Source organism: Lampris incognitus, chromosome 17 (genome assembly GCF_029633865.1).
Source record: "Lampris incognitus isolate fLamInc1 chromosome 17, fLamInc1.hap2, whole genome shotgun sequence".
Taxonomy (NCBI): Eukaryota; Metazoa; Chordata; class Actinopteri; order Lampriformes; family Lampridae; genus Lampris; species Lampris incognitus.
The window spans coordinates 10391487-10412535 of NC_079227.1; the positions used below are offsets into that span (position 1 = coordinate 10391487).

A 21049-nucleotide genomic window follows, 5' to 3' on the forward strand; every position below is an offset into this window, starting at 1 on the left:
ATATATCTTATAAATCCATATCATTTTGTTATCCTGTTTTAATGTTATATCCTTCTCTCACTAAGATGTGTAACTCTTTTTTTAAAATTTATATATATATATTAGTGGTGGGACTTGATCAAAAAAATTAATCAAATTAATTATGGGCTTTGTAATTAATTAATCATATTTAATCGCATTTAAATCGCATATCGATATTTGACACCAGAAGCAACATTTTTCAATTCAAACAGGACTTGATAGATGACTAAATCAATGAATAGACACATACATACGTTTAAACAACAAAATCCTGTTTATTTTGTTCAAAACAAGTTTGTTTTGTAAACACAGTACTTTTTGTAACCCCTGATCTTCTACCACTGAAAGTGGTCTACAGTCCACAGCAATCCATTTCGCCAGTGAGTTTGTTAATTTATCAGATGTGGACTTACTCATCTTGGCTTTGAAACCCTTCATCTGGTGGAGTCGGTTGGCGACTGCTTGGTTGTACTAGGAGCACTAGCGTTAGCGTTAGCATTAGCTCCGGTGTTCGTACTAGCTGCAACGTGTTTCGCATTTAGGTGGTACTGGAGGCTTGAATAACTGCGGTGGAATGCAAACTCTTTGTTGCAGAGTCTGCACACAACAGTGCTCTTATGTACGCTTCCATCCGACCGTTTTTTAAATGTAAATTTCCCATCCACAGAGCTAAGCAACGCGGTGTCATCCTTGTCGTCCATCACATCTATTGTTAGCATACTAACTTGTTAGCCTAACCTACTCCGCCTTCCGCTTGACTGACGTCACGCGGTGCATCGGTATAATCCGTATGCCAGAAACGAGTGCACTGAGAAGCGTTCCGTGTTGACTGGAGTGTAAAAATAAAATGCGATAAAATGCGTTAATTTTTTTAACGCCGTTATTTTTCCTATAATTAATTATCGAATTAACACGTTAAAGTCCCAGCCCTAATATATATATATATATATATAGTATACATGGTGATGGTGGTCGCGTGGCTCAGGTCCTGGGCTGTTCCAGTGGCATCTGGACACTGCTTGGCATCCTCCTCATCATATTCATAACTTTTATAATTCCATTATGATTCTGTTATACTCTTTCAATGCTGTATTCTGTAAATTGTGTACACATAACATCCATTGCATGTTGTCCGCCTTGGGAGAGAGATCGCTCCTTTGTTGCTCTCCCGTAGGTTTCTTCCTATTTTTTTCTCCCTGTTAAAGGGTTTTTTAGGGAGTTGTTCCTTGTTCGATGTAAGGGTCTAAGGATAGGATGTTGTGTTGCTGTAAAGCCCCCTGAGGCAAATTGGTAATTTGTGATATTGGGCTATAAAAATAAAATTGACTTGACATGTAGGACAGACACGGGTTAGAAAAAAACACAGTGTTTCATTTATTTACAATATTTACAAACGATCAATACCTTTGCTTGCACAGGCCGGTGCTCAGTGTCACTGTTCTTGTCTCTACTTCTCTCCAGCCGCTGTGCTCGCTCATGTTGTTGTGTCAGTCCAGGACCAGCTTCACTGCAGAGCAAATAGTAGCCATACTTATGGAAGCAGAAGCATTAGTACAAGCAGCGGTATCATGATTGTTGGTGGTACGAGTAAGCAGTTATAGTCTAGGGGCGTTCAGGTAGCGTGGCAGTCTATCCCGTTGCCTTGCAACACGGGGATCGCTGGATCAAATCCCTGTGTTATCTCTGGCTTGGTCGGGCGTCCCTACAGACACAGTTGGCCGTGTCTGTGGGTGGGAAGCCGTATGCGGGTATGTGTCCTGGTCGCTGCACTAGCGCCTCCTCTGGTCGGTCGGGGCGCCTGTTCGGGGGGGAGGGGGAACTGGGGGGAATAGCATGATCCTCCCACAGGCTACGTCCCCCAGGAGAAACTCCTTACTGTCAGGTGAAAAGAAGCAGCTGGGGACTCCACATGTATGGGAGGAGGCATGTGGTAGTCTGCAGCCCTCTCCTGTTCGGCAGAAGGGTTGGAGCAGTGACCGGGACGGCTCGGAAGAGTGGGGTAATTGGCCAAATACAATTGGGGAGAAAAAGGGGGGGGGGAAGCAATTATAGTCTCTTCATATTTAAATTCAACAACTCCAGACAAGTTACTTTGGGAACCAGACCAGGCAGGTCACATACCAAACAAGATGATATAAAGTTTATTTCCCTGCTGTGTTGAGAAATTAGTTTAACTTTTGCTTGATTGTTTTCTAGAAGGCATTTATTCCTGTCACACACAAGCCAGATTGGAGTTAAACTTCATCTTTCAGTATTTTCTTTTTAATAATGGTGTAGTTTTGTTTGATGTGTATATCTGATGCTTATCTATGCAAGCCAGGACCCCATTTTCTAGTTTCCATTTTTTTGTTTTTGGATTTAATTAACGTGAAGTATTTGATTGGGCCTCTGATGTGATTGCAAGTTATTACTGAAGCAGTATGAGGTGGGGAAAAAAAGTCCACTGGAGAAAGGGAGTGGATAAAAAAAGCAGAACAAAACTTCTTCCTCATACAATCTCTAACTTTTCTTTTTCATCACTACCTTCCTTTTTCTCTGTGTCTCTTCCTATTTCTCATCTCTCCCTCTATTTCTCGCCCCCACATTCGTCACGTCATGGTTAAATTCTACCAAAAAGGAGTGATAAGAGTTTAAATTAACTTTTTTTCACCTACAGGTGTTCTTTATGTGCTATTGTTTGTGTTTTGTTCCTGCTAAATCAGTTGTGATGGAATGGCATCAAATCTTCCCAGTTCTCAGTCCAGCCCGATAGCTAACACTAACTAGCATGGAGCACACCTAGCTTAACACGTTCACTATTGTGGCACGTGGTGTGAGGAGAAGTTTTCATCTCAAAAGATGTAATAGTAAGTAGGTGGACTAAATGCAGTTTACTTCCAAGTCTCAGAAGTTTTGGTGTACTCTATTTGGACTTCTTAGACTTATGAGGTTAAATATTCATGAATATTTTGACTTTGAATTTGACGATAAGTTCTCAGGGACCATTTTGTTTTGACATGGGGAGTGCAGTTAGATGTAGGTATTTTGTCCAATCTGTTAAAAAGAATGGGTCTAAATCTTAACAGTCAACTCTTTTTGGTGTCTTTTTTTTGCAACAGATCTCAGAATTGATTATTACTTTGTCTTCTTCAAAACATCAGGATCCATTTGATTTTTAATTACTGCAAATATGAACGAGACTTGGATCTCGTTTGCCAACTACTGTCTTTTAACCATGTTGGTCAGGTGAAGTATATATGAGGCATGGTGCCGCTATTATATGTTTAAGTGACTTTCTATAATATAATTATATTAAAAGACATTTTGCTGACAGCTGTGGCACAGATGTTATATTATTCTTCTCTGACAAAGCTGTTTTTCCATGTACAGCTGGACGTGGATGAGCATTTAATGTGGCCCACTAAAACACTAGATGTTTTTTTCCGTGTGCCCAGGAACATAATTTCACCCCTATTAATGTTTCTGTTTACTGCATTATTGACTACTACTATTACTGTCGGCTACTCCCATTAGGGGTCACCACAGTGGATCATCCATTTCCATCTCTTACTGTCCTGTGCATCTTCCTCTGTCATGCCAGCTACTTGCATGTCCTCCTTCACCACATCCATAAACCTCCTCTTTGGCCTTCCTCTTTTCCTCTTGCCTGGCAGTTCCATATTCAGCATCCTTCTCCCAATATATACCCAGCATCTCTCTTCCACATGTCCAAACCATCTCAATCTTACCTCTCTTGCTTTGTCTCCAAACCGTCCAACCGGCGTTGTCCCTCTAATATACTTATTGCTAATCCTGTCCTTCATCACTCCCAATTAAAAGTTTAGCATTGTCAACTCTGACACCTCTAGCTCCACCCCCCGTTTTTTCATCAGTGCCACTGTCTCCAAACCATACAACATAGCTGGTCTCACTACCATCTTGTAAACCTTCCCTTTCACTCTTTCTGGTACCCTTCTGTCACAAATCACTCCTGACACTCTTCTCCACCCACTCCACCCTGCCTGCACTGTCTTCTTCACCTCTCTTCTGCACTCCCCGTTACTTTGGACAGTTGTCCCCAAGTATTTAAACTCATACGCCTTCGTCACCTCTATGCCTTGCATCCTCACTATTCCACTGTCCTCCCTCTCATTCTCACATATGTATTCTATCTTGCTCCTGCTGACTTTCATTCCTCTTCTCTCCAGTGCATACCTCCACCTCTTCGGGCTCCCCTCAACCTGCTCCCTACTCTGGCTACAAATCACAATGTCATCCGTGAACATCATAGTCCATGGAGACTGCTGCCCGATCGCATCCTGCAACCTGTCTTTCACCATTGCAAACAAGAAAGGGCTCAGAGCCGATCCTTGATATAATCCCACCTCCACCTTGAAACCATTTGTCATTCCAACCCCACATCTCACCATTATCATATTGCCCTCATACATATCCTGCACCACTCTTACATACTTCTCTGCAAGTTCCGACTTCCTCACACAATACTACACCTCCTCTCTCGGCACCCTGTCATATGCTTTCTCTAAATCCACAAAGACACAAAGTAACTCCTTCTGACCTTCTCTATACTTCATCAACATTCTCAAAGCAAACATTGCATCTGTAGTGCTCCTTCGTGTCATGAAACCATACTGGTGCTTGTTAATCATCACCTCTCCTTCAAGGCTGGACCGGAATACCCGAGTATTCGGATAATCGTTTGCTGGGTAGGTATTCGGTTTCAGTTTTTGGGATTCGCGTATTCGTTTTTTTTTTTTGCTTAATGTAGGCTATCAATAAAGGCGAACTGCAAAATAAAATCTGTCAGCCCATTCTGGTACTATATTTATACTTTTTAACAGCGCTGTTAAAATGTGGCACTATATAGGCCCGCTGTCTCAACTGCGGCGCCCGACATCCCTGTCACTCACGGCAGTGACGTCACACATCAGTTCACCTTGGCCGTTAAAGGGAAGAGAAAATGCCGAAGACCTCGGCTGTTTGGCGATACTTTAAACTGAGCGATGACAAGGCAGTGTGCCGAAGGTGAAAATTGAAAGGGGCCTACCACGGTGACACAGCAAGCATGATAAATCACCCGAATGCTGTAAGTAGTAGACTAGTCTTATACCGTGTAAAAAACCGAGACTATGCTAGCTAGCGAACTTAGCTTAGCTCATGTCTGTTTTCTAGTCGCCATTATCAAGCTGCCTTTATCCGCCGCTTAAACAGTAACGTTACACACGATAAAAACGTGCACTCACTTTGCTTGGAAAAATCGTTGCAACTGATCCGAACAGTTAAAACATTCAATGTGAAGCGCTTTGGGCTAACATCATAATGTGGGAACATTTGGGGCTAAGGCAATTACTGGCCTAAAAAAAAGCCCAATAATAAATTGTTACGGCTGTCTTATTAGAAGTATTGTTGTTACAACAGAACTGAGCGTGTTTTGTATCTCTGTTTGACTCTTGCTCGGTTCAGCTTGTAAAGCGTTAAGCCAATAGCAGACGGAATATGGAGCTGGAGTCGGCCCCGCCCACTGCTCCTCGCATAGAGGAAAGATTACATGCGGAGGACAGATTTCATTTCAGCGTATGAGTGCTGAGAAACGACAATGAAGAAATTATAAGTCATGTGAATCTTATAAATATAAATCTCAAATCTCGAAGTTGTCGGCGCTGGTTTGTTGTTTCTGCGCTTTTGTTTCCCAGCGCTTTCTCGGGCGTTGTCTCGGATTCGGAGCCAATTATAATGAGCATTTATGTAGGTCTGTAATTTATCCATGATAACAAAAATCTGTCACAAACTGTTATGTCACAAATATTGCATAGATAGGACCTCGTTCAACCAAATCCCCCGGGATTAAAAACATGCATAAAGTACCAAACCTTTTGGAAAAATGTTTTTTATTATTATTAACAATGTTGAGCATGCATAAAGACAAATAACAATACAAACAGCAATACTGTAGAATAATAGAATCCTTAACAATTCAGATATTTAAATAAACCAAAAGATACGTGTTGCGCCGCTATGCCGTTCATCTCAGCCAACAACAGAGAAATGAAGCTCTGAGTGAGCCCAAAAAAATGGTATTCGGGACAACCCTACTCTCCTCTTAACCCTAGCTTCCTCTACTTTTTCCCATATCTTCATGCTGTGGCCAATGGACTTTGTACCTCTGTAGTTACTACAGCGCTGCACATCACCCTTATTCTTGAAAATCAGTACCAGTATGCATCTTCTCCACTCCTCAGGCGTCCCCGCACTTTCTAAGATTGTGTTAAACAAGTCTACTTAAAAACGCCACTGCCGTCTCTCCTACAGCATTACAGCATTATGTAACATCAGCAATTGATTGTACCATGATAGGAGTACATCGGTAGGAGGATGGTAATGGTCAGCAGAGTGCTACGCTAGGTAATGATAACGATCCCTTTTTTTTTTGTGCAACTTCAGGCTCCACCAGAATTCAGATAATTACAGCATAATCAAAAGTAAAAAGGTCCGAAATAACCAGTGTAATTGGTTAGAAGCCATATTTTTATTCCCACTGAGTAGCAAAATGAATTTCATACTTTTACAACATACAAATATTTTATAATTCATGAATATTTCATAATATGCGAATATTATTTATTCATTCTGTCCCCTTCCCTCTATTATTGTTAATTTATTTATTCTGTGCACTTTCACTTAATGTAAAGCACATTTCATTGCATTTTTTTGTACAAAATGTGCTATAATTGAGAGTTTGATAGATTGATTGACTGACAGATTAACTGACAAATGGGTCTGGTATCCCATATGGGCATTGAAATTATGCTACAATTAAGAGGTCAGCGATGACTGATTAAACTGAGCCATGACCGTCCACTTCCCCTCAAGTACTTTCGTTTTCTACTCCTTTACTCTGCTTCTCTTCTTGCCTCCCTCCTTCTCTCATTCTCCCTCTTGCTCTCCGGTTTTTCTGTTTCGGTTGCCAATATTCAATTCAGAGACCCTCTCGGTTTGCGCTGCCTCTGTTGCCTAGCAACCGCTGTCATCCGCCACAGTGTCGACATGCTTCTCTCTCGCTCTCTCGCTCTATATATCCATTTCTTACTTTCACTGTAGCGACTAGACATTTTAAAAAAAGAAAGATCAAGCTGTTTAATATCCCAGCCAGGCTCCATTCAAGCTTTTAATCTCCATCCTGCTTTAGTGACAGCAAACCGTTAGAGCCGACAATGCGAGCCACACTACCGGTTCATTGCCCGCAGGCTGTTTACCCCGCCAATGAAACTGAGTGCTGTTTTTTTTTTCCTCAGGCAGTGTGGCTGAAATCCTTATATCCTTGTAGTAATATCACTGTAATAACACATATAGCCGTAAACACACTATCTCTTTGTGAAAGCCATGAGGAGTCTTGCAATAAAACTGAGTAATGAGAGTTTTAATTCACATCATGAAAACCATCCATCCATCCACTATCTATACCTGCCTAATCCAATTCGGGGGTCACGGGGACTGGAGTCTATCCCAGCATGCATTTGGATGGAAGGCAGCAAGACACCCTGGACAGGTTGCCAGTCCATAACAGGAAATGCACACACACACTCACCCACACACCATTCACACCAATGGGAAATTTCCAGAGTGCAACTCACCAAACATGCATGTTTTTGGACTGTGGAGGGAAACCCATGTGAACTGAAGGAGAGCATGCAAACACCACACAAATGGGCCAGAATCAAACCCACGACTCTTTTGCTGTGAGGTAACAGCACCAACATAAAAACATTCTTCCTTGAATGCATTTGAGCTTGAATGCATTTGGTGAACATTGTGGGTGTTGCCGAAATCCCCTAGCCAGGGTTTACCAGGGGTTTTATGGAGTCAAGCTATCACCCTTTTAGGCATAGCCTTTTTGGCTAACAGCAAGATGAGAGGATGATAAACATGTGACCACTCATCCACTTATCTCTTCTCTTCTGTCTTTCCCTTTGTCTGTATTCTCTTCTCTTTCTACCCCCCCCCTACACACACCTCATCCAGGAGAGCTTTGGAGGCTGGAAGACGACGGTGAGGGCGAGGAGGAGACCGGACGGGGCTTATGCGCAGAGGCCTGCCCCCGCTCCCAATCGCCATTCTCCCACTTGCGGGCACGAGCCGCCTACCTGCGGAAGAGTGCCTCTGTGGACGACCACCTTGGCATGGGCTCCGGCTACGGTTCGGGGCCAGCAGCCGGGAGCATGGCGGATCGCAGTGGCAAGAGCAAGCTGAAAAGGAAATTTGTAAGTTTAAGCGCACTTCCAAAAGTAAGATGAAATGGATGAATGTTTGTAGGTTTTGACCCTCAGGAAGACTGATGGCTCATGATGGTTTTTGAATGGGGGGGGTCTTTTCTTTACTCAGAAAAAGTATGGCTGAATCTCTTCTCTCGATCAGCTCACAAACTCATCAGTAGAACTGTGAGGATGCAAGTGTTTTGTTTTTTTTCTAAATCTGAAACTTAAAACAGTTTTTATGAATGAATTCATGTGGGTGTTCATTAAGAATCACACTTGCCTGAGTGTGTTCGACCAGTAGAGTAGTTGACTCTAGACTGGTGTTTGTTTGCACACTGTGAAAGACAATGTTTGTCTATTTGTATGTCTGTCTAGCTGTTTGATTGCTATGGTCTAAAGTTCTGTTGTTACTGCTTTGTGCCACAAAAGATTAATCTGCCTCCCCAAAGGTGTATTCACATTTACAAACACATCAACACAAATGCATACACAACCCCGAAGGTGCACTCACATGCACTCAGGTAGGCATGTGCAGAGAGAGACATACACACACACACACACACACACACACACACACACACACACACACACACACACAAGCACACACATAAGCACACACACTCATATGCAGGCATGCAGATAGGCCAAAATACCTGCACACATTCACACATAGATATGTACACACACATGCACCCACACAAAACAAAAATGCTAGCAGCAGTGCAGTCATGTAATGTTTCATTCAGGCGGTTTGGCTTGGCTCACACAGCAGTCTGGTGTGTAGTGGTGGAGTCCACAGCAGAGCCCACATACATACGGCCGGTCGCGAGGGACTTGGCTGCTATCTACGTGTTCACTGTGAGACTCTGCCAACGACACACGGCAACACAGCAGATCTCAACTCTCACATTCTGTCTTTCTCTCTCTTTTACACACACACACACACACACACACACACACACACACACACACACACACACACACACACTCTCTCTTTCGCTCCCTTTTGTCTCTCGCCTGTTTTTATTTACCTCCCATCCCTGTCATTTTCTCTCTCTCTTTTACACACACACTCTCTCTCTCCTGTTTTTATTTACCTCCCATCCCTGTCATTTTCTCTCTCTCTTTTACACACACACTCTCTCTCTCCTGTTTTTATTTACCTCCCATCCCTGTCATTTTCTCTCTCTCTTTTACACACACACTCTCTCTCTCCTGTTTTTTTTACCTCCCATCCCATCATTTTCTCTCTCTTTTACACACTTTCTTGTTTGTTTTTTTTTACCTCCCATCCCATCATTCTCTCTCTCCTCATTTTTTACCTCCCATCCCATCATTTTCTCTCTCTTTTACACACTGTGCTCTTTTTCTTTTTTTTTTTTACCTCCCGTCCTTGTCATTTTCTCTCTCTTTTGCTCACTGTTTCTCTGGCTGGCTCTCTCTTTTTCTTTCTCACCTATAATCTGTCATCTCTGTTATCTCCCTCTCTCTTTCCTGCGCGATCACACGCCACATAGCGGACACTGTGATCAAATCCTCCTTCCACATATTTAGTTCTGCTGACTCCAGTGAGACTCAACCTCCTAAACCCGCATTGTTATTGTGATACTCTGCCCATTGAGCTGTAAAGGAACACCTCTCTCTCTCTCTCTCTCTCTCTCTCTCTCTCTCTCTCTCTCTCTCTCTCTCTCTCTCTCTCTCTCTCGCTCGCTACTCTATCTGTCTATCTGTACCATTCCTCATCCGTTCCACTTCAGCGCAGTGGATCTGCTGTCTGACCGAGCGCCCTGACATTTCTCTACAAAGCCCCACCTGGCCTCATCAAAGGGTCCGCTGCCCTTAATCGCTCCGGGATATCTACTTCCTGTTGAAGTGCCGCCTGGCCACGGAGGGGCCGCCTTTTGAGTGGTGGGGCTTCACTAATATCGCACATTTTTTCAGATATCTTTATTGCAAAACGCCACCGCCTTTTTGCAGCCAGGCTGTTAAGATTACAAGAAAGGGCGAGAGGCGTGTTGGATATATTTGCAGGTCAGGAGGAGATACAGAGAGACCATACTCACACTTTTATGTCGGTTTTCTTTTTATTTCCGATTTTTATTTTAGGCTTTTGTGAGTGCAGCCACGTTTCTATATCACTAGCCTTACAAATGGACAGTGAAGACCGTCAGCGTCAGAGCAACAAGTCTAGTCAGCTTTAACTGTATTGCACTTTGAAATGCAAAGCAAGTAGTATATACTGAAGTGCTTTACAAAACAAGGAGTGAAAAGGAAAAAAAGTGTTTTTTTTTAAATTGTAAGAACACAAATTATAGCAACAAGAACAGAGGACCTAAATATATTAAGTCACATTACACATTGACGCCTTCAGGACACTTTAAAGTTATGCCGAAATCAGCAAACAAATGTAACTTAGTATTTTTAAAAACTTTGAACAAGACATGATAAAAACATCCAGCAACATTTTATCTCTTTGTAAATTACTAATATTGTAGATTTTCTATGCCTTCACCCATAACTGCTCTCAATTGGCTTTAGAGCTGTGAGGGTGTGGTCTAGTCCTCATTAATATTCATGAGCTGACTTTTGAGTGACAAGTAAAAGAGAAGGTGGGCTTGGTTTTATATTCTGATGATGTGATTGGCTGTATGTAAATGAGTGATGATCATTAGTATCAAAGGGGAAAATAGCTCAACAGAGAAGATAAACTGGGGTGAGCTGTTTTAAAAAAAGAATAATGAAAAAACTGAAATCTACCTTTTTATACTTACATTTTAATATTTCCTGTAGAAAGAGATGGTAGAAAATGCATGATGAGTTAAGTGATAAGTGACGTTAGCAGATGTTACTGTTTCAGTTTCGGTCTGACTTCAAGGTTGTTTTCGGGCGGTTTTTGTTTCGTTAGACAGAATGTTGAAGATTGACAGGAGAGACGGGACGACTCACACCACAGGTCACAAGTCAGATTCAAAACTGCAACATTGTGGTTCGTTATGAGACCACATGGTACGTGATAGAAGTGGTTAAACCACCAGCACGCCCCGTGTGAGACTTTATTTTAGCGGTGAGACGAGGTTGGAGTTTTTTAGTGAAGGCACGTGAGGGACAGGGTAATGAGGGTCAATGCAAGAGGAGACGAATCTTCCGGCTACAAGGAAAAGACAGGGACAGCGTCTCTCTGTATGTTGTGACTAGAATACCAAACTGTTCTTATCTCACCTGATCATTCATATTCAATCTTCTTTTTGAGGTGGCGTTTTCTTGATAAAGCAGACTGTTCAACTTCATGCTTGCCCACTTTTCATTACTGAGGTTTGTACAAGTTTTCGTGTGTGTGTGTGTGTGTGTGTGTGTGTGTGTGTGTGTACATGTTTAACTATCCTAATGTGGACCAAATGCCCTCATTAGGATAGAAAAACCAGAAACCACCTACCATGTGTGGACATTTTAGAGGCTCTCACAAGTAAAAGGGTCTATTTTAGGGTTAGGACTTGGGTTTTAGGGTTAAGGTTAGAATTAGGGTTAGGTTAGGGTAAGGGTCAGGGTTAGGCACGTAGTTTGCGTGGTTAAGGTTAGGGTTAAGGACTAGGAAATGAATGTAGTCAATGAGGAGTCCTCATAAGGATAGTGAAACGAGTGTGTGTGTGTGGGTGCTCCCCCCCCCGCCAATCTGGGGAGGGCTGAAGACTACCACATGCCTCCTCCAATACATGTGGAGTCATCAGCCGCTTCTTTTCACCTGACAGTGAGGAGTTTTGCCGAGGGGAACGTAGCGCGTGGGAGGATCACGCTATTCCCCCCTGTTCCCCCTCCCCCCTGAACAGGCGCCCTGACCGACCAGAGGAGGCGCTAGTGCAACGACCAGGACACATACCCACATCCGGCTTCCCACCTGCAGACCCGGTCAATTGTGTCTGTAGGGATGCCCGACCAAGTGGGAGGTAACATGGGGATTCGAACCGGCAGTCCCCCTGTTGGTAGGCAATGGAATAGACTATTATGCTACCCGGATGCCCATGAGTTGGTACTTTTGAAGAGCTGTAGGGGCGAGACATAAACGCAAGTTGAAGACGTCTGGTCATTAAAGTTTGAAAGTGTTCATAATGTTGGCCGGTCATATGATCAGGTTAGATGAGACCTCATTACCAGCCTGAGCTTTGTAATTGGCTCTCCGATGTCACCGGTGCAACGGGACACCAGCACACACAGGACAGTTTGGGGGCCTCTAACACTGTGTGTGTGTGTGTGTGTGTGTGTGTGTGTGTGTGTGTGTGTGTGTGTGTGTGTGTGTGTGGTGGTGGGGGGGTTTACAGTACCATATGGGGATGCACCATACACTACTATGGCGATCTGTGTTGTCTTGCGTTCTCTTCGTGTCATCTAAAGTTTTGGCTGAGTCGAATATTTTCTGTGGCTCACTCCTGATTCAACTGCACGGAGGAACAGTCCTTTAGGCTGTGAACATCCTGACATCCTGTCATTACCATCGTCAGCAGAACTCATAGCCTGTCTGACTTCAAACTGCCAAGTTTGACGTCCCTATGTCTTCTTTTTCACTTGTCGCCGATAAACCTTGTGGGTCTGTGACACAGACTTAGATTTTGTCAGAGCCGGGATCAGAACAAGAAGAGAAGAACGAGACGTCTGTTACTGATCTGATCAGTAGAGGAAGTGGACCGATCCAGCTTCTCCCTCCGGCGTGTCGACATGATGGACCTGATGGGCTGTCGTTGGTGTTTTGCGGTGAGGTTTCCACCAGAGAATATGGTGCACAAGAGTGAGGCTGTGTCCTGATGGCAAACACAACAGTATACTGAATGCTGTATATTCATGCATGCAATGTCATAGTTTTGCGTAGATGGCTTCTCTTGTAAAGAAAATGTAATGCGTTTTGTTGATGGTGTGGTGCAGTGGTTAACACGGTCGCCTCACAGCAAGAAGGTCCTGGGTTCGAACCCCAGGGTTGTCCACCCTTGGGGGTCGTTCCGGGTCGTTCTCTGTGTGGAGTTTGCATGTTCTCCCCGTGTCTGTGTGGGTTTCCTCCGGGTGCTCCGGTTTCCTCCCACAGTCCCTAGGTGTGTGTGTGCGTGTGCGTGTGCGTGTGTGTGTGTGTGTGTGTGTGTGTGTGTGTGTGGGCGGGCGGGTGCTGTGATGGGCTGGTGGCCTGTCCAGGGTGTCTCCCCACCTGCTGCCCAATGACTGCTGGGATAGGCTCCAGCATCCCGTGACCCCAGTGGGATAAGCGGCTTGGGTAAAGGAATGGAATTTTGTTGATGGTTTGATTCAGTTGGCCATCAAACTGAGTAAATAAGATATTTTGGGTGGATTGTCCTGGTGGTACCATCTGTGTGGTGATGATCATTAATCATTATTCGCCTGTAACTGACGGGGTTGAAAAACTCTGTCATAGTCAATTTTTCCCATCGTATTCTTTTTCATGTTCACCGATATTAAATTTGGCGATGCATTGTGAACTTGTGAATTGAAATGCATAATAATGCCAACGCTTCAGCAGGCCTTGATAGGGCCGTGCTGAATAGAAACGTTAAGAATGATGGAAGTACAAAAAAAAATCTATTCATACTGGAAACTCACTTGTATGCATTGGCAAAATTGAATGCACTTTTTAAAATGCCTAGAGACCTGCTGTAGACAGACTGCACAGTAACTGTCTGTCATGTAATCCACATCTTCATAATGTTGTAGCGAAAAAGTGATATTCGCTTCTCATTTGCGTTAATTTGTTTGTTATATGTTTCCCTCTGCTGCAGTGTCTGAACCATATGTCAGTTTTCACAACGAAGCCAATTCCATGTGTTGATTCCATCGCAGTGATGGATTGTGATGGGAATTCTCTGTCAGACTTTTATAATTCGGCAAATCACAGAAGAGTTCCAGTTAATGCAGTCTCTTGTCAGCGCCAGAGTCAGACAGACAGACAGACAGACAGACAGACAGACAGACAGACAGACAGACAGACAGACAAGACAGACGGATGGATGGATGGACAGACGGATGGACGGACAGACAGACAGACAGGTGGACGGATGGACAGAGGGGCAGATAGATGGACAAATAAACAGACACACACACAGACAGACATAGATAGATGGACAGACAGATGGACAGAGAAACAGATGGACAGACAGATAGATTGACAGACAAACGGATGGACAGACAGACAGACAGACAGACATAGATAGATGGACAGACAGACAGACAGAGGGACAGACAGCAGATGGACAGATTGACAGCCAGACAGAGAGATGGACAGACAGACAGAGAGATGGGTGGACAGACAGATGGACAGACGGGTTAAATGAGGTCAGACACATTCAGGTTTAAACTCCTACTTGCCTTTTTCCTCAGTGTGAAACCTCCCACCTCCTTATCCTTGGTAGCTTTTAATTTCTTGCTCCCGGCAACGGCCCCTATAAAATTTTAAACTTGAATAAGAAAGACAGGAAGTTTTTTTTTCTTTCACACTTGGTACAGTATGTGACCATGTTTTATGCATTACCCCAAAACTCATTTATACTCTCTCTCCAGTTTTCATAACACCCCCCCTTTCTTTCACTCTCTCTCTCTTTCATTCAGAAAATGACTTCCTTTTCCTTTACATTATTTTTCCCTGCAAAAAGCGGAGATCACCTCACACAAAAGCAATGCCGTGATGTCTGCAGATGTGAGGGGAGTGAATCTGTCAGGACCTGTTGTTGTTGTTTTTTTTACATTTTGTCACTTTTTTGGAACAAAACTCATTATCCAAACCAACACAACTGTGTCAGAAACCAGCCGCTGTGTGCCTGGCTTGTCTCCTGCAGCGGGCAATCCACGGTTGATAGATGGTGAACACACTGACATGTTAATACTGTGTGTGTGTGTGTGTGTGTGTGTGTGTGAGACCAATAGATGAAATTGGAAATATTGTTGAGAACATGATGGGTATTTGTGTGCAGAGGCGGTCTTATCAATTTTGTGACCCCAAACAACGCTTTGTTTAGGGACCCTCTTCTACCTGTAATCACCATGTTAGTGTTACCACACACCAGTGTGTACTACAATCTGATGTCATTGTAAGTGCTGCAGTACTGACAGTGCCAACCTGAAGTACTGTCAGGTGTTCTCTTGTAAGTTAAACCAGGAGAGTGACAGGCTTGTTCTTACCTTATAGTGGGTCCTGCTGCAATCAGAGTCTAACCATTCTGACTTTAGCTTCAGCAAATCCTTTGACTATGTCCTTGATGTTCAAGGTTCGCCGGACTCTCTGCTCAATAGAGATCACCACTAAACCACTGAGTCTTTCTTGGGACATGGTTGACTGCAAGTACATTTTAATCAGCTTCAAGGAGGAGCGAGTCCTCTCACCCAGGGCAACACTGAAAGGCAACGTTAAGAGTAAACGCAAGGCAATGCTCAAATTTTCATACAGCTCCAACAGATTGTCTTTGTAGATGTAATCCAGCATTTCTGCTGGAGAGGATAGTATGTGACCTGAAAAACAAATGACAGCTGCCCTCACATCAAGGAATAAGTCCTGGCTATCAGTGTCCCCCAGTGTCTGTTCCATGTTCCTGCATGACTTCTCAAGTGTGTCTTCTTCAATGGCTTTCTTCATGTTATCTGCAGAATACAAAAAATCCAAACAAAGAAAAAAATTGGTCAACCTTGGTGAACCTCTCACCGGCACTACTAGGTACTGTATCAACCAGGGGAAGGAAAAAGTCTTGCTTAAAGAGCTGTTCTGGTATAAGCTGAGGTTCCTCTGTGCCCTCATAGTGACTGGTGAGTTGTTCTTCTCTGTCTCTACTGGGAATTTCATGTCTGTGCATTTTCTCAGCTATTTTTCACATTTATCTGAGTTGAGGAAAGACCATCATCCATATATTCCTGGAGAAACCTTTTAACACCATCAGTCTCCCTCTTCCCCTTTTCAATCAACATGCAGGGGCTTTGCAGTAGTTTGCTGATGCGGTTTACCTGATACCAAACATTGTACCAGATCACAACACAGAGAATGAACTGCCATGTTGTCAGCATCCCTCTCCTCTGTTGCATGTTCAGTGAGTGTGCACTTAAAGCCTCCATCGCTCCAGGCAGTTGGTAGCGTAGTGCTTTCACACTGTCAGTGCAGCATTCCCATCTCGTTGTTGACAGACTTGTAACTGTGAAGGTCACATGGTTTTGTAAAATTGATCAGCGCTGTACTAAGGAGCTGAAGAGGTTATAAGTAAAGGCCCTGAAGAGTTTCAAAAAAATTCACAGAGAGTACAGATGATTTAGCTGCATCAGCCACCACAAGGTTCAGTACGTGACTGCTGCAGGGAACACAATTGCCTTACTGTTCAGTTCCAGGACCCCCTACTTGTGTCTCATCATATTACTGCCATTATTGTAGGATTGCCTACAATAGTCTGCATGTTCAGTTTTAATGATTCAGCTGCTCAAGGAGGGTATTACGCAAGCCTTTTCCTGTGGTGTCATCATCACTGATAAACCCAAAGGGCTCTGAGATGATGGCCCCCAAAGATGACTTACAGTTCACAATACGTGGCACCAAGGACAGCTGTTCTGTATGGCTGATGTCTGGGGTGCAGTCCATTATGACTGAAAAGTATTTGGCCTCTTTCACTTTTTTCACAGTTGCATCGCATTTTTTCTGTCCAACTAATGCAATTAACTCATTTTGGATTCTTTTACTGAAGTAATGAACCTTAATTTCCTTTTTGTCAGTGCCTCCAAGATGTTCACTCATTATGGGTTCAAACTGTGCCATCAGTTCTAATTGTCCTAGAAAGATGTCATTATAGGGCTCAAACAGTTTCTCTGAATGTCCCCATAACCCCTGGTAGCACTCTGCTAAATAGCAAACAAAGGCAATTATTTTCTCTAACACAGCCCTCCAGTGCTGTACTTCCAGAGCCTGTAATTCCTGACTGGCACTGTCAACGGCTTTGCCTGATTTCAGCCTCCCATGCCAGTTCTGCATATTGATTGGCATGGTGCGATTTGGCATTTTCATGCTCTTGCAACTGGCTATTCAGATTTATCCATGAACCACATCCACTGCTGCTAAGAGCACATCTACTACTTCTTTCAAACAATTTGCAGCAGAAACAAAATACTGCATGTCTTTATGCATGCTCAATAATCCAGGTAAGGAAATAATAGCGAGGTGAATCAGCTCGTCTGGACACAACGTTTATTGGGAGAAACATTTCATCACTCATCTAATACCTCGGGAGAGGAATAGGCTACGGGAGTAAAACCCTACAGAAAATCAACGTCTACACTGCTGTTGCTTTTTGGTTTTCGTGCCCTTTTGTATCTGTATGTGTCGGAGAGGACTGCTGGCATTGTGTGTGGCTGCCACTTCGCCCTCTCATAGCCCTCCCCCCTTCCTATCCACCCTGTACATCTGTGTTATGTTTATCTGTTGTCTTGTTTCACCGCCGTTTATTGTAAACTGACCCTGTGATGGCCTGGCGGCCTGTCCAGGGTGTCTCCCCGCCTGCCGCCCAACAACTGCTGGAATAGGCTCCAGCATCCCCGCGACCCTGAGAGTAGGATAAGCAGTTCAGATAATGGATGGAGGAACTTTGAGTGTTAGAAAAACGCTACACAAGTTTGATTTATTATTATTATTATCCAAGTGACCTCTTCAGTCTCAACAGACGTCAACTGTCAGTTGAGACTTAAGACGTCACTTAGATGAGTGATGAAATGTTTCTCCCAATAAACGTTGTGTCCAGATGAACCGATTCACCTTTCTGTGAAAATACAGCATCACTGCTCACTGATTACAGTAACCACTTATGATGTTTGTTTGTTTTTTCTTTTTTTAATTTTCCTTTGGTAATTCTCTGCAGTAAAATGATGCGGAACTTTGTCATTGTTTAGTGGGAAGTCAGAATCTGTAACTTGTACTGGCCCTCATTTAATCAGCAGACATCTATCTTGGTCTGTAAATTTGTTATACCAACGCGCCGGGTCGTCCAAGAGAGTTAAGGTTTTACTCACCATCGGGTCATCCTTTGATTGTTGTTAGGATTTGGGAAAGACATCATTAAGTTCCATGGCAGGTGGAGCTGCGTCTGTGCTTGTTTCAGTCAGAGGCACAAAAACGGGGTATGCAGCATATGCAGCACATAGGGGCGCTACATGAGGGGGGGGGTGCCAAAACGATGAAAAATATACATATACAAGATACAAAAATGTGTCTTTGTTGTCAAGTCAGGTCAGTTTTATTTGTATAGCCCAATATCACAAATGACAAATTTGCCTCAAGGGGCTGTCAAGTGTCTTTGTTTTGTCATTTAAAATAGGTACATGCTGTATTCTAGACATATTTTTGAAGTTGCAGCCAGGTCTAGACCAACAACACAGGCTACTTATTAGAGATGTAACGGTATGAAAATTTCATATCATGATTATAGTGACCAAAATTATCACGGTTATCAGTATTATCGCGGTATTGTTAAAATGTGCTGAAAATGTTCAAAAAGTACTTATACACACACGGAAATAATTTCACCAAGTTTTATTTTGAAAACCACAAATAAAATTAGCAGCACTATGCACTTTTTATTTGCATAAACAAAATAATATAAATAATAACATTCCTTATGTAAACATATGGAAAAAACCATGCAAATGTACATTAAAGATGTCACCATGTGGCTATGAGAGGTAACTGCACTTTTGCACATTGCAAATAAGAAAACAGCAACCAAAAAGAAATTTCTTCACATTTTAACAAGCTTTGGATATAATCTGCATTAGGAATGCTGTTTTGGTATAGATAAGCATATGAAACAGTTTTATTTAGCTCGGTGCTCATGTTGAACATTAGGGCTACTGTCACTTTAAGAAGATCGCATATTTCTGTGTACGTGAACCAGGAAGCGTCTAGATTTGTGAGTGTTGAGTCGGCGGTGATTTTGGAGACTGAAGCTATACAGTTTTCTTACCGTAGCCGTAGTAATAACGTGGCAGTAATAGCCAGCCTTAGTTATAGTTTAGGAAATTATTATTTGATTACTATGAAGATTTCGCTGTGGAACCGGAATAAATGTTCGTTTTGTTATCTTTTTACACCGGAGTCCTGTGGAGGTTTTTTCCTTGCTTTTCCTTAAGAACGTACTACGCATGAGTAGCTAACTTTAGCCAGTGGAACGGACCGTCGGCCCTCACAAAGAGTAACATTTGGTAACATGAAAGCTCAAGTTTACATTATTGACAAGCTATTAGCAAGTTAGACATGCAAACCATGACATTTTCCCCCATTCCGAAGTCCCCACATCAGGCATTCAGCTAAAAGTTAACTTACCTTGCATTCGCTGTAAAGTTGTGATGGTGGTCACGGAGATGACTCATAAGATTAGAAGTGTTGTCCCCTTTCGCAGTGATTTTCTTTCTGCATGTTCTGCAGACAGGGTAACCAACTTCGATCAATTTTCCCTCAGCACTCTTATAAAAACCAAAATACGACCACACTTCAGACTTAGTCCTCTTAGTAGGCAAAGAAATCTCCCGAGCGCCGTCACTGCCTGTACCTTCCATGTTTCATTGATGCAAAACAAATCCATGTTGCATGCTGCACCTGCGCGCCTGCGTCTGAGAGACTATGCTGGACAGTGTTTACCGTGAGTTTTTCAAAGCGCGGTAATCAAACACGGTTTTAATGATAATTAAAATTTGAAACGGTAATACTAACCGTCGGGAATTTTACCGCGGTTAATCATTATACCGGTAACCGTTACATCCCTACTACTTATTCGTTACGGCTGTGGTCCAGTTACTGTATCAGTGAAGGGAGTTAACATGTTGGCATAAAAGATTGTAGAGCGCGGGGCATCCAGGTTGCGTAGCAGTCTATTCCGTTGCCTACCAACACAGGGTTTGCCTGTTCGAATCCCCGTGTTACCATCAGCTTGGTCAGGTGTCCCTACAGACACAATTGGCCGTGTCTGCGGGTGGGAAGCCGATGTGGGTATGTGTCCTGGTCACTGCACAAGCGCCTCCTCTGGTCAGATGGGGTGCCTGTTGGGGGGGGGGGCTGGGGGGTAATAGCGTGATCCTCCCACGCGCTACGTCGCCCTGGTGAAATGCCTCACTGTAAGGTGAAAAGAAGCGGCTGGCGACTCCACATATGTCGGAGGAGGCATGTGGTAGAGCACGAGGCTTTGTGGCACCCTGTGATCTAAGTTGTCAACCTGTCATAACACAGAGAAGGAGTGGAGATGGAGAAAGCTCTAAAGAAACTCTCAGGGGTGCAGAACAGGAAAAGAAAGATGGAAAAGGAGAAAGCGTGTGAAGAAATGAGAAAAATTGTCTGTGGATGAAAGGCTACAGGTAGGATGTAAAGTACTTGAGTGGAAATCTTGAGAGGAAAGCTTGAAGTTGACATTCAGTAAGCTAAAACTTCTCAAAAGAACATGCCTTCGATCGAGTATGAACAATCACTGCTTGACCCAATTGGCAGACATCTCAAGTGTAAACGAATTGCCACGGTCAACCTTCATTTGATGATATAATCAAGAAATGGGTGAGTGTTAAACTGGTGACTACAGAGTGGGGTCCGTCCCATGGGTCCAGTAAGAAAGGTCAAACAGATGCCTAAATCTATTGATGTGTTCAAGCAAATAAACAGTTTTTGCCTTTTGCACATTTCTGACTTCCCCCGTGCTGTTCTGATAATACTGAAATTTGATGATGGGGGAGGGGCCAATGTTAATTTTGCATACTCTACAAATGAGTAGTTGTGCCCCTGGTTG

General features: G+C 43.3%; 1 protein-coding gene across 2 annotated transcripts in view; it reads left to right on the top strand.

The window, feature by feature from the left end:
* Window positions 1-21049, top strand: part of LOC130128006 (ankyrin repeat and fibronectin type-III domain-containing protein 1) — a 320420-nt gene that overhangs the window by 79328 nt on the left and 220043 nt on the right. For both annotated transcript variants that reach the window (XM_056297716.1, XM_056297717.1), the window contains exon 4: window positions 8041-8279. In XM_056297716.1, coding sequence (XP_056153691.1) covers window positions 8041-8279 — 239 coding nt within the window. The remainder of the gene's footprint in view (window positions 1-8040; window positions 8280-21049) is intronic.